General features: G+C 48.9%; 1 protein-coding gene across 4 annotated transcripts in view; it reads right to left on the bottom strand.

Moving 5' to 3' along the window:
* Sptbn4 (spectrin beta, non-erythrocytic 4) overlaps positions 1-13,546 on the bottom strand; it is an 86,818-nt gene that overhangs the window by 15,764 nt on the left and 57,508 nt on the right. For all 4 annotated transcript variants that reach the window (XM_057755964.1, XM_057755954.1, XM_057755972.1 and 1 more), the window contains 2 exons: positions 2,008-2,232; positions 641-730 (listed from right to left, as the gene is read on the bottom strand). In XM_057755964.1, coding sequence (XP_057611947.1) covers positions 641-730; positions 2,008-2,232 — 315 coding nt within the window. The remainder of the gene's footprint in view (positions 1-640; positions 731-2,007; positions 2,233-13,546) is intronic.

Raw genomic sequence — 13,546 nt, forward strand, 5'->3', positions numbered from 1 at the left:
AGAGACTCATGACAGACTAGACGCACATGGATCTACCTGTTATCCAGTCTTGTCAAGGACGAGAGGCATCATTCTCTCATTCCCATCTACTCATCTAGTTTTTTAAAAATGATTTATTTATTTTTTTGTGTGTGGTTTTTCGAGACAGGTTTTTTTTTTTTTTTTTTTTTTTTTTTTTTTTTTTTTTTTTTTTTTTTTTTTTTTTTTTTTTTTTGTAGCTTTTGAGCCTGTCCTGGAACTAGCTCTTGTAGACCAGGCTGGCCTCGAACTCACAGAGATCTGCCTGTCTCTGCCTCCCAAATATTGGGAATAAGGGTGTGTGCTACCACTGCCCGGCTGATTTATTTATTTTTATTTTATGTGCATTGGTATTTTGCCTGCATGTATATCTATATGAGGGTTCTGGACGCTCTGGATTTGGAGTTACAGACATTTGTGAGCTACCTTATGGGTTCTGGATCCTCTGGAAGAGCAGCCAGTGCTCTAAACCACTGAGCCACTTGCCCAGCCACCACTGAGCCACGTGCCCAGCCACCACTGAGCCACGTGCCAGCCCCTCAAACAGGTATTTAACTGGCTTCTTTCCTAGCACTCACATCCCCAAGGGTTCTACCTCACGCCTTCACCTGGCTCAGCTCACCTGGTTCTTTTTGATGTGCTGCTGGACAGCCTGCAAGCCATTGCCTCGCTCTGTCTGCATGGCCAGCGGCAGCCGCTCTTGGACCCATGCCTGGGGAGGACAGGAGAGGGTCGGTGAGAGAATGCACCCAAGGATCGCTGCCTCCCCACCAGCCTCAGACCCCTTTATATGCATGGGTGACCTTCCTCACCTCAGCCCCAGGGACATCAGCGTCCTGTGTGACACCCTCCATCCAGCTCTCTGCACTTCCTCACCTCAGCCCCAGGGACATCAGCGTCCTGTGTGACACCCTCCATGCAGCTCTCTGCACTTGGGGCAGACACCCACTTAGCTTTGGCCTCCAACATGCAGGCCTTGCTTCCTGGAGTTCCCTTCCCATCCCTCCATTCCCTGTTTCCTCAGTTTACACATCCGTTCCCCCAGGAAGACCCCCACCCTCTGGCTTTGAACTTCTCTGAGTTCCTACCACCCCTGAGGGTCAACATCACTGCCACCCCGACAGCCCTAGTGGCAGGACTGAGCAACAGACAGTGGCTGCCTTGGACACCTGCTGGGCCCTGGCCTCACACAGTCTGAGGGCCTGGCCAAGACGGAGCGAGGGTAAACAGATGATTGGACAGATGAATGATTGAGTGGATGAGCATTTGGTGAGATGAATGCAAATGAGTGGGGTTGGGGTCAAGACCCACAAAAGAAGAGGCAACCAACTCCATGACCAGGAGTGCTGGGCACACTTGCAACCCCAACACTAGGGAGGATGAGGCAGGAGGATCAAGAATTCAGTCATAGTTGGCTACATAACCAGTTCCAGGCCAGCCTGGACCACATGAGACTGTCTCAAACAGGAGAGAGAGAGAGAGAGAGAGAGAGAGAGAGAGAGAGAGAGAGAGAGAGAGAGAGAGAGAGAGAGAGGGGAAGGAAGAAGGAGGAGGAGGAGGAAGGAGGAGGAGGAGGAGGAGGAGGAGGAGGAGGAGGAGGAGGAGGAAGAAGAAGAAGAAGAAGAAGAAGAAGAAGAAGAAGAAGAAGAAGAAGAAGAAGAAGAAGAAGAAGAAGAAGAAAGAAGAAGGAGGAGGACGAGGAGGAGGACGAGGAGGAGGAGGACGAGGAGGACGAGAAGAGGGAGGAAGGAAGGGAGGGAGGGAGGGAGGGAGGGAGGGAGGGAGGGAGGGAGGGAGGGAAAGAAAATTTGTTTCATGAGCAAATGAATGAGTGGCTAGAATACATAAGGTGAAGGAGCGAAGGACTGAAGAATGTATCTGACTCTCACCCTGGGTCAATTCAGGTTTCATTCACCGTCTGCGCCCACAATGTCAATCCCTGGCCTTACATCCCGCCCCAAGTCTCCGCGCACCCACGCCCCGCCTCACCAGTTCGTCGTCCAGGTCATGCGCCACCTGATGCAGCTCCTTGGAGGCCAGCAGCAAGCGGCGGCGCTCCTGCAATGGCTCCAGCAGGCGCACCAAGCGCTCGCCCACCGCGCTCTGCCGCTCGCCCACCAGGTCCTTGCTCGCCTGTTCCAGGGGCAGCGCCGCCGTCTGCGCCTGCAGCTCGCCCACCTCACGGCACCACTCCTCCACCTGAGACTCCATGGACTGTGGGTACAGGGGAACAGTCAGCAGTCCCACCCTCTTCCCAGGCCTCTTCTGTGACAAGGCACTCACGTGGGCAGGTCATTCCACTCACACCCTGTTCAGTGCCTCCCTCTGCATGAACCTATGGAGCTCCATACCAGCCCCTACCTCAGGAGTTTTTGCCTGGGAATGGTGAGTTTGAGTCCTGCCAGGTATGTTCTTATTTGTCAATCAGATTTCAACTCAAATGTTATTTTCTCAAAGAATCCCCCCCACACACACACACACAACTAATATGGTCCATCCATTCATGGATTTTCTTCAAAGTTGAATGGATCTCTTTTTTACTGTGGGAAACTGAGACCCAGAGAAATAATTTGACTGATAAGTCAATCTTGTCTGACATAAAACCAAACACAAAGCTACAGTGATTTGGAGGCTGGGGTATAGCTTGGCTGGGATAGTGCTTGCTTGGCGTGCAAGGACACCCTGCCTTCCATCCCCCAGTACCACAGAAAACCAAGTGTAGTGATGCAAGCCTGTACTTCTAGCACTCGAGATAGAGTGGAAGAATCAGGAGTTCAAGGTCAGCCTAGGATACGTGAAAACCCATCTTAAAATACACAGGAAAATTAATATCTCTTATATCACTTGAAATCCCCGAAGATTAATGGATGGGCATGGGCCAAGCAATGGTCTGATTTACCTGGGCCCTTTCTCTGTTTTAACAGCTGCAGATGGGTTTAAGACTTAAATGGAATGAAGAAATTTGTAAATTAGGAGAATAAAGGGGGCCCAAATGCTTTGAGTGTGTTGGGAGGGGCTTTCCAAGAATAAAAACCAAAAGGGTGAATAATGCTAAATCGGACCACATTAAAGCATGTTTGCACTGGCCCTGTCATATGTCACAAACAAAGCACCCGAAGGCAAATGTCTAATGGGAAAGTCATTCCAAAGCCATTTTTCTCTAATTTTTGCATGTATTTGGTGTGTGTGTGTGTGATGTGAAGTCATGCATGCTTGGACAACTGGAGGGAGTTAACTCATTCCTTCTACTGTGTGGTCTGGGGTGGAACTCAGATCATCAGGCTTGGTAGCAAGTGCTCGCTTTTCTTAAAACTTATCTATATTTTTTTTATGTATGTGTGCATGCCACATGTGTGCAGTAACTGTGGAGGCCAGAAGAGGGCGTTGGATTCCTTGGAGCTGGAGTTACAGGTGGCTGTGAGCTGCTTGATATGGGTACTTGGGAAGCAAATCTGTATCCTCTAGAAGAGCAATATGTGATCTTCAATATTTTATTTTATGTGTAAGTGTCTTACCTGCATGTGTGTTTGTGTACTACATACATGTGTGCCTGATACCCTCGTAGGCATAGAACATGGCACTGGATTCCCCGGAGCTGGAGTTGCAGACAGTATGGTGGTTTGAATGATAATTGCCCTATAGGCTAATGTATTTGGATACTTGGTTCCCAATTAGTGGAACTATTTGGAAAGGATTAGGAGGTGTGGCCTTATTAGAGGAGGTGTGTCAATGGGCTTTGAGGTTTCTAAACCACTCCTAGTTAGATCATTTGTATGCTCTCAGCTACCACTCTAGGGCCTGCCTGCCTGCTGCTATGCCTGCCTGCCTGCTGCTATGCCCCACCCCCCATGGTAGTCATGGACCCTACTGCCCTTTGGAACAAGGAGCCCCACATTAAATACTTTCCTTTATAAGTCGCCTTGGTCATGGTGTCTTATTACAGCAAATAAAAAAAAGTTACCAAGACAGAGTGTGAGCCTCCGCATGTGTCCTGGGAACAGACTCTGGGTTCTCTGCAAGTGCAGCTGAGCAGCCTCTCCAGCTATTCTGCTCTCTCTTTTGTAGACAGACTCTCAAGTAGCCGAGACTGGCCTCAAACTGAAACTCACTATATAGCCAAGACGACCTTGAACCCCTGGTCTTTACGTTCACCTCTCAAATTCTGGGGCATCACCATGACAGGTTAAAACTGGTTTCTTTAGTGCTGGAGAGATGGCTCAGTGGTTAAAAGCACTGACTGCCCTTTCAAAGGACCCAGGTTCAGTTCCCAGCACCCACAGGGCAGCTCACAACTGTCTGTAAATTCAGTTCCAAAGTATTCAACAAAACACTCTGGCAAAAACACCAATGCACATAAAAAATAAAGAAAAAAAGAAAACTGGTTTCTTTAAAACACTCATAGATGTCCCCACATCCCCCAACCTGCCCCTGCTGCCTTAGCTTTTCAACAGCAGCCGGTATTGACAGACAACTACCTTTTAAAGCCTGGATTCTTTTTGGAGATGTTTTTTTCTCTGTAGCCCGACTGGCAAGGAGCTCACGGGAGACCCCCCTCCATTAGCACCCGCAGTGCTGGTGTCAAGGCTGCGCACTCCGCTGTGAATGACTGGCTTCACTCATGCATTTTCAGATCACTCCCCTGCTTCTAGAGCGTGAGCCTCCTGAGCGCTGGCCAGGCCAGCTTCACTGCTCTGTACAGGCGTCTGGAACCGTACCTGGCACACAGTAGGTCTCTCTTGAGAACCGTACCTGGCACACAGTAGGTCTCTCTTGAGAACCGTACCTGGCACACAGTGGGTCTCTCTTGAGAACCGTACCTGGCACACAATAGGTCTCTCTTGAGAACCGTACCTGGCACACAGTAGGTCTCTCTTGTGATGTGTGCAATGCATGAAAGAATGACGTCAGCAGGAATGGAGGGCTGGCTCAGCAGTTAAAAGCACTGGTTGCTCTTCCGGAGGACCTGGGTTCAATTCCCAGAACCCACATGGTGGCTCACAGCCATCTGTAACTCCACATCCTCTTCCAGCCTCCTCAGGTATAATGCAGGGATGTGACAATTGCACACATGCATATAAAATTTTAAAATAAAAAAATCTAAAAACAAATACTATCCGCAGGGAAAAAACTGCCCCAAATAGAAATGGGCATCAGATGAAAATGGGCAGCAGACAGAATAAACAAAAAGCTGCCCAGTCTCACTGATGGTCAGGAAAAATGTAAATTAGTACATGACTTCCTTCTAGCCATTCCATTTTTTTAAAATATTTATTTATTATGTATACAATATTCTGTCTTGTGTGTATGCTTGAAGGCCAGAAGAGGGCACCAGACCCCATTACAGATGGTTGTGAGCCACCATGTGGTTGCTGGGAATTGAACTCAGGACCTTTGGAAGAGCAGGCAATGTTCTTAACCTCTGAGCCATCTCTCCAGCCCTAGCCATTCCATTTGCAAAGCTGTAAAAACTGAATGCTACACTGTGTTGGGCAAAGATGCAGGAATGAGCACCCTCAGCCACCAACAGGCCTGGTATAAATGGGGAGATCCTTTTATAAGCAAATTTGGCAGCTTCTACCCAAAGCAAGTGGTGCACACGTCTGACCCTGGGCTTCCACTGTCTCTGCCAGGAACAGATCTCCAGAAATACTGGCACCTATACGCAGAGAAGTTTGCCCATGGCTTTCGTCATAGCAGGGTTTACAATGAGAGAAAATTGGAAACAATCTCACAATCCATTAAGAATGAAATGGTGGAATGATGAGGCACCACATACCCTGCATCCCAGCACTCAGGAGCAGAGGCAGGCGGTCAACCTATTCAAGGTCAGCCTGGTCCAGGACAACCAGGGCTACACAGGGAAATCCTGTCTTGAAAGAGAGAGAGAAAAAAGAGAGATGGGGGCTGGAGAGATGACTCAGTGGTTAAGAGTACTGGCCGTTCTTCCCAAGGACCCAAGTTCAATTCCCAGCACCCACATGGCAGCTCACAACTGTCTGTAAATCCAGTTCCAGGGGATCCAACACCCTTACACAGACACAGGTGTAGGCAAACACCAATACAAATACATAAATCATTAAAAAGGAAAAAAGAATGAAATGGTGGGGCCTGGAGAGATGGCTCTGTGGTTACATGACTTTCCAGAGGACCTGAGTTTGGTTCCCAGCTCCCATGATAGGCAGCTCACAACCAACTGACACTCCAGCCCTACGGGGATCTGATGTCTCTGGCCTCCGTGGGCACCAGCATTCATGCGCATACCCACCACCACCATTTGAAAAAAATAGTAAATGTTTCTCTTTTTAAAAAGAATTTTCAGCCAGGCGGTGGTGGCACACACCTTTAATCCCAGCACTTGGGAGGCAGAGGCAGGCGGATCTCTGTGAGTTCAAGGCCAACCTGGTCTACGTAACAAGTTCCTGGACAGCCAGAGCTGTTACACAGAAAAACCCTGTCTCGAAAAGAAAGGAAGGAAGGAAGGAAGGAAGGAAGGAAGGAAGGAAGGAAGGAAGGAAGGAAGGAAGGAAGGAAGTTTCATTCCTTAATTGGTAGCCCTGTGGAAATAGCTCAGATGGCTCAGTGGATAAAATGCTTATCACAAAAACTGACTTTGAACCCCCAGAGCCCAGTAGAGCTGAGCACAGTAGGGCATCTGTAATCGCAGCGCTCCTAAGGTTGGAGGATCTTGGGGAGCCCATGACCCAGCAAGCCTGATATACACAGCAGTAAAGACTAGGGATCTATTTGAAACAGGGCAGGGGGGAGAGCAACACCTGCAGGGGTCTGTCCTCTGACCACTACATGCGTGAAATGGCCTGCACACACCGGATCTCCACACAGGAACACACACACACGCAGATTAAAAGAATGAAATGGTGGACAAGGTAAGGTGGCACACACCTATCCAGCCTTGAGGAGGTGGAGGCAGGGGGATCAGGAGTTCATTCTCATCTACACAGCAAGTTCTAGGTCACCCTTGGCTACTGAAACTCAGTCTGAAAAGTTAAAATAATACAAGACAGAAACGGCTAAGGAACTCTGCAAGGGGGTGGACTAATAGCCAGGAGTGGCCGGGCCGAGGGAAAGCGGTCGAGAGCCTCCATGTGACAAACATTTGTGGTGAATCGCACATGGATAAAAATCCCTGGAGTCAACAAGAAATTGACACCAGATGTCACCTACCAGGGGATGCAAACTCACAGAGTGGAGGACAGGGCTGGAGGAAATTTTCACATAGGATTTTTTCATACGGTTTTTGATGTCTGAACCATGAAATTGTATTTATTCAAAAATTTAAATTAAGCATGAAAATGAAATAAAATGAAGACACTGAGAAAACCATGTGCCCATATGAACACATTTGGGAATAAAATGAAGACACTGAGGAAACCATGTGCCCATATGAACACATTTGGGAATAAAATGAAGACACTGAGGAAACCCTGTGCCCATATGAGCACACTTGGGAATGGGAGAGAAGGGTCTAGAAGTACTCATATAGCCAACCATTGAGGCTCCTTTGGGACACGGGGCTGGGGGAGGGTGGAGAAGAGACTTTACATTTTCCTGACGATTTCTAGGTTAATAGGATATTTCACTAAAGAATGTGCTTACAGAGTGCTTGGCTGATTCCAACCAGATGAAAGCGAAGAAAACACAGCAATAATAAAATTAAGAGGCAACAGATTAAAGCAAATAATTGGGACACAAGAACTAACACTTTCCTTTCTTCTCCCTCCCCCTCACCTATCTTTGTCTCTTCAAACGCAGTTCTTAAAGATGTATGCATTTGCCAGGCATGTTAGTACATGCCCTCAGTCCCAGCACTCAGAAGGCAGGTGGATCTCTGTGAGTTCAAAGCCAGTCAGAGCTACACGATAAGATCCTGTCTCGAAAAAAAAAAAAAAAATTCTATGTTTCTCTGTGGCTTTGGAGCCTGTCCTGGAACTAGCTCTTGTAGACCAGGCTGGCCTCGAACTCACAGAGATCTGCCTGTCTCTGCCTCTCAAAAAAGTTTTTAATTGAATTAATCAATCAATGAATTGATTTACTGCCTCTAGAGCTTTTCATTGGTAAGCTCTTGGCAAGCACTTACCCACTGAACGACATCCCCAGGCCTCTTTTTATTTTTATTTTCAGGCATGGTCTCTGTAAGTAATTCAGGCTGGCTTTGAACTCACTGTGTGTAGCCCAGGTTAGACCCGAACTTCTGATTCTCCTGCCTCAACTTCCTGAGTAACCGGGATTTCACCTATGGACTCCAGGTTTGGCGAGTTCGGGAACATATCCTACCCTCCCACATTCTGAGCACCATGATGCAGCCCAGACTGAACCTCGCAGCCAGCATCCCAGTGCTAGGAGACTGTAACAGAGAATCTCAAGGATGGGGAAGGGACCCCAGGTAAAACGCCTGCTGAGTAAGCAAGCAGACCCAGGTTTGAATCCCCTGAGCCTGTAAGAAGCCAGGCATGGTAGCACATGTCTACAGCCCAATGCTTCTCCAGCAATGTGGAAGTGGAGACGAAGAGTCAGGGGAAGCACAAAGGCCAGCTAGTCTGCTGTTCACAGCAGCAACACACTCATACACACACACACACACTCTCACGCACGCACTCACGCACGCACTTGGGTAAGAAGGACTGGGAGGAATGACACCCAAGGTCGTCCTCTGACTTCCACATGTTCACCACATATCCAAATCACATTCACATAAATGGGCACGTATTACACACAACCACACATACCACACATGCATACACGCATACACGCAAATATAATAAGATAGAAAGCGACTAAGGAAGACATACAGCTTCAATCTCAGATCCCCCGAGACACACACGGAGGGACTCACACTCCCACACATAAACATAAATACACCAAACACAAAGGCAGCCTAAAATGACATAAATAAGTTCCAGCTTCTTGCTATAACACTGTCCCCAGTCAGTGACCCCATGACCAGAGATGGAGACGACACTTCTCTCGTTTTGATAAAAACACCACACATTCTGAATACTTAAATCATAGGCCCCTTTTGACTGTGAAGGTCGGTCAATGGTTCCAAGTAAGTGCACTAGTCCTTGGTTTGCTTGCTTGCTTTTGAGTTGGGGCCTCATGTAGCCCAGGCTGGTCTCAAACTCATCCTGTAGCTGAGGATGACCTTGAACTCCTGACTCTCTCGCCTCCATCTCCTAGCATGTACAGCCACATCCAGTTATGTGGTGTTGGGAACAGAACCCAGGGTTTTGTGCACGCAAGGCAGGCACTCTACCACCTGTCTTGAAATTACAAGGATCATTAGACACAAAAGTATGATCAGAGTCCTTCCTCATTAAAAAATAAATCACAAAAAAAAATTAAAAAAAAATAAATAAATAAATCACAGATTAAGCTGGACATGGGTGGTGCACACCTATAATCCCAGCACGGTGGGTTGCGGCCTGGGCTACAGCCTCAAGAAAAAGGAAGTGGGCTGAGATCGCTTAGCGGGTAAACGACCTGATTTCCAGATTCTTGGTGAAGGAGAGAACTGACTTTTGAAGGTTCTTCTCTGACCTCCACATGTGTGGCATACACATATCATATGCAGACATACATGATAGTAAAAAATGTTTTTTAAAAATAAAAAGGGTGGAGGGATAAAAGTCTATATATTATAGTATATAAATTATACCATTTTCCAAAAAGCCATTAAAGTTAAAAGATGGGAGGGACTGGAGGCATGGCTCAGTGGTAGAGCCCCTGCCTAGAATCCCCCAGTGAGGGGCTGGGGGCGTGACTTGGCTACTCAGGGCAGCTCCTTTCCCAGAGGAGCAGAATTCAGTTCCTAGCACTTACATCAGGTGGCTCAACAATCGGCTGGAGTTGAAGTGGTGCTGGCCTTTTTTTTTTTTTTAATTCCAACACTCTAGAGGCAGAGGCTGGTAGATCTCTGTGCATGTAGGGCCAACTTGGTCTACTTATTGAATTTCAGGTCATCTGAAGTTACATAGTAAAACGCTGTATCAAAAAAAAGAAAGAAAGCAAGAAAAGAAAATGGAAGGAAGGAGGGAGAGGTTGTCTTCCAAAGGTCCCCAGTCTCCAGCCACACCACAGCCTGCGGCCACAAGATCTCACCCCATCATCCTCGTTCTCACTTGGATCCACCATGCTCCCTTCCCAACTCCCGGTTTCAGAAACCGAAGCCCAGAATAAACCTGCAAGAGGCAGAATTTGAACTCAGAACCATAGGACCAGAGGCCCAAATGTTTCACTACATTTTCTATGTTCGGATGTGACCCATGCCTTGGTCATACGGTGGTGGGACAGAGACTTGACTCTTGCCCTTGACGATACGGTGTTAGTGGCAGAGAAGGAAAGGAACATAGAAAGCCCTGCACCGGAAGGGCTTGGTGAGGCATCCTTCAGGATGTGGCTGGGCAGCCGCAAGGCTACAGTCAATCAATGTCCCACTTGTCCCCTTAGGTGGCAGGAGAGCAGGAGCCTAAACAGCTAAGCCAGACCAGCTGGCCGGGCCTCTGAGGGCTTGCTGCTCTACCATCTGGTCCCTCAACCAGAAAGGACAGTTGGTCAGGAGGCTCTGAGAGAGGGCTCCGGGTCATGTGGCCTGGGAGGGGACATTTCTGCTGCAGTGGATGATGAGGTCAAAAGAGGGTAATGGAGTTTTTTGCTTGCTTTTTTTTTTTTTGATACAGGTTCTCATTATGTAGCCCAGGCTGGTCTGAAACTCACTAAGCCCAGGCTGGGTTCCAACTCCCGGCAACCCTCATTCCTCAGCCTTTCAAGTGCTAAGATTACAGGTATGAGCCACCATGCCTGGCAGATATGGAACATTCAAAGAGGCAGAGCAGAGCAGAGTGGAGGGCGGGACAGACAGATAGACAAACACACACACACACACACACACTCACACACGAACGCGCGCGCACGCACGCGCATACATACACAACACAGAAAGAGAAGAGAAGGAGAGTTGCCCCAGTACACTGCCAGTCTGGATGGTGCCCCTGGCCCTCCCTCCTTCAGATGCCCTGACGGACAGACAGACACACGCACACGCTTACACATACACTCACACACGACACAGAAAGAGAAGAGGAGAGCTGCCCCAGCACACATGCCAGCCCGAATGGTGCCCTTGGCCCTCCCTCCTTCAGAGGCCCTGTGCTCAGCTCCCAGGCAGGCCCCAGGGAACTGTGGGGCCTTGGGAGGCACCCCTTGGGGGCCTTAGGAGGTACCCCTCCACAACCTCTGAGGTCCAGCTGGGCTCCATCTGGAGGCCAGAGCCTACTGGGTCACGCCTGTCTCGAGCTCCCCCTGCTGGGGAAAGAGCGCAGTCCTCATCCAGCCCTTTCCCTAGTCCACTCTGTCCTAGCTTCAGCCTCTCCTGGGAAAATGGATCTCCTGTTCCCAACACATAGGGCTGGGAGGAAGTAATTCCCACATGGGGCGGGGGAGGGGGGAGATGACACTGCTGAAGCCGGAGGTTGCGCGTCTTTTCTACAACCCTCCCTCCTTCCCTTCCTTTCTCTTAGACAGGATCTTACTGTGTATCCCCTGTTGGAACTCACTCTCTAGACCAGGCCTTCTGAGAGCGGGATTAAATGTGTGCGTCAACACATCTGGCCTGGCTCTAATTTTGTTTTGCTTTGGTGTTGTTTGAGACAGGGTCTCATATAGCCCATGCTGGGCTCCAACTCCCTAGGTAACCAAGGACGACCTTGAGTCCGGATCTATCTGCTTCTGCTGTGTTGGGAATGCAAGCTTGTGCCACCACCCTCCACAGATCACACCGCAACATGCATGGCCAACAAGAGGGGCCTGAGGCACTTGCTAGTTAACAAAGATCCACAAATGCCGAATCCGGCCCACCATCGCTTCCCAGCCATCCGGATGGTGGAGAGAACCAATGCTGTGATGCTGGGGTTGGCTGGGATTCAGGGAAACAGTTCTGCCGCTGGGAGGGAGCATCGTCAGCAGAAGCACTTGGGCATAAAATTGGCAAGATCCACCGAGCTGGGAGTGTCTAGGTTTAGCGCCATATGCCACCTCCAAACATATTTATAAAAAGTCACATGAGAAGGGGAGATACCCCCAAGGGGAGTCTGAGCAGAAACATGTGAAGCAATTGTAACCAAAGAATATATCCAAAGTAAAGCTGGGGAGGCAGCTAAACCATGGTCTTTCTTCTTTTCTTGTTTTTTGTTTTTGCAACTGTGTCATGTAGCCTGGGCCAGTCTTAAACTTGTAGGGGTTCTTCTGCCTCAGTCTCCCCAGAGCTAGGGTGTGTGCCATGACACCTGGCTCTTCTGATGCTTCTGTGCTTTGAGGCAGGGTCTCACTGAGCAGCCGCCCTCCGTCTCACTCCGTAGCTAAGGATGACCTTGCATTTTCTTCCCACCTCCCAAGTGCTGGGATTACAAGGGTGCCCGCCACACCTGGCTCTTTTTCTGTGTGAATTTCTTGTACCCCAGGCTGGCTTGAAACTCACTATGTAGCTGAGATGTCCTTGATCTCCTGCTTCCTGGCCCCACCTCCCAAATCCCAGGATTAGGGGTATGGGCCACCAAGAGAGCTCCCAAAAAATTTGAATCTCAGCTCTGCAGGGGCCATCAATCTGAGGGTACCTGAAGAATTGCATCTTTTCTGGCGCATGCCTTTAATCCCAGCACTTGGGAGGCAGAGGCAGGCGGATCTCTGTGAGTTTGAGACCAGCCTGGTCTACAGGAGCTAGTTCCAGGACAGGCTCCAAAACCACAGAGAAACCCTGTCTTGAAAAGGCAAAAAAAAAATAATTGCATCTTTTCATCATCACAGTGAGGAGGAGGTGGGACCGTCAGGATGCCCATTTTAGTAAAGAAGAAACTGAGGCAAAAAGACATGAGTAATAATCCTGCCAGTAAGTCTCAGAATTAGAAGGTTCCAGGCAGCTGGGATCCAGACACCACCCTCCTGACAGTGATGTTCCTGATCCTCTGTCAACAACTGGGCTAGCACCCGGGTCCTTCCACTGCACGAAGGTGACTGAGCGCAGCTGCTTCCCCAGTGTCCCTCAGTGGGAGAGCAGCAGGACTATGGTTCAAGCCTAGGCATGGCGGGACACTCTGTGATCTCCACACTCGGGAGAATGACGCAGGAGGATTGCCTGAAGTTCAGTCCTGCCTGCTACATAGTGAGACCCTGCTTAAAACCAAATAAACTAACAAAATCCAAACCAATAACTAGGCATGGTCCTGAATGGCCGCCTGATGGCTGTGTGGCCTTGGGCTGGCCAGGGATCCCATCTGGGCCATGGATTTCCCTTACAGGACTGCGATGGATCTGGGATTATAGTGTGTAGAGAACATTTGTTAGCGTTCTCAAGATGTGGCCCGAGGACCCCTGAGACCTTTTCAAGGCTTGATACAAGCCATTTTTACAGAAATACTAAGGTGTTGTGCTGAGGAAATGGCTCAACCGGTAGAATACTGGGTTTAATTTCAGCATCACATAAGTGAAGTGTGGCGGCTCATGCCTGTAATCTCAGCAC

This window comes from Chionomys nivalis, chromosome 2 (genome assembly GCF_950005125.1).
Source record: "Chionomys nivalis chromosome 2, mChiNiv1.1, whole genome shotgun sequence".
In the NCBI taxonomy this organism is placed as follows: Eukaryota; Metazoa; Chordata; class Mammalia; order Rodentia; family Cricetidae; genus Chionomys; species Chionomys nivalis.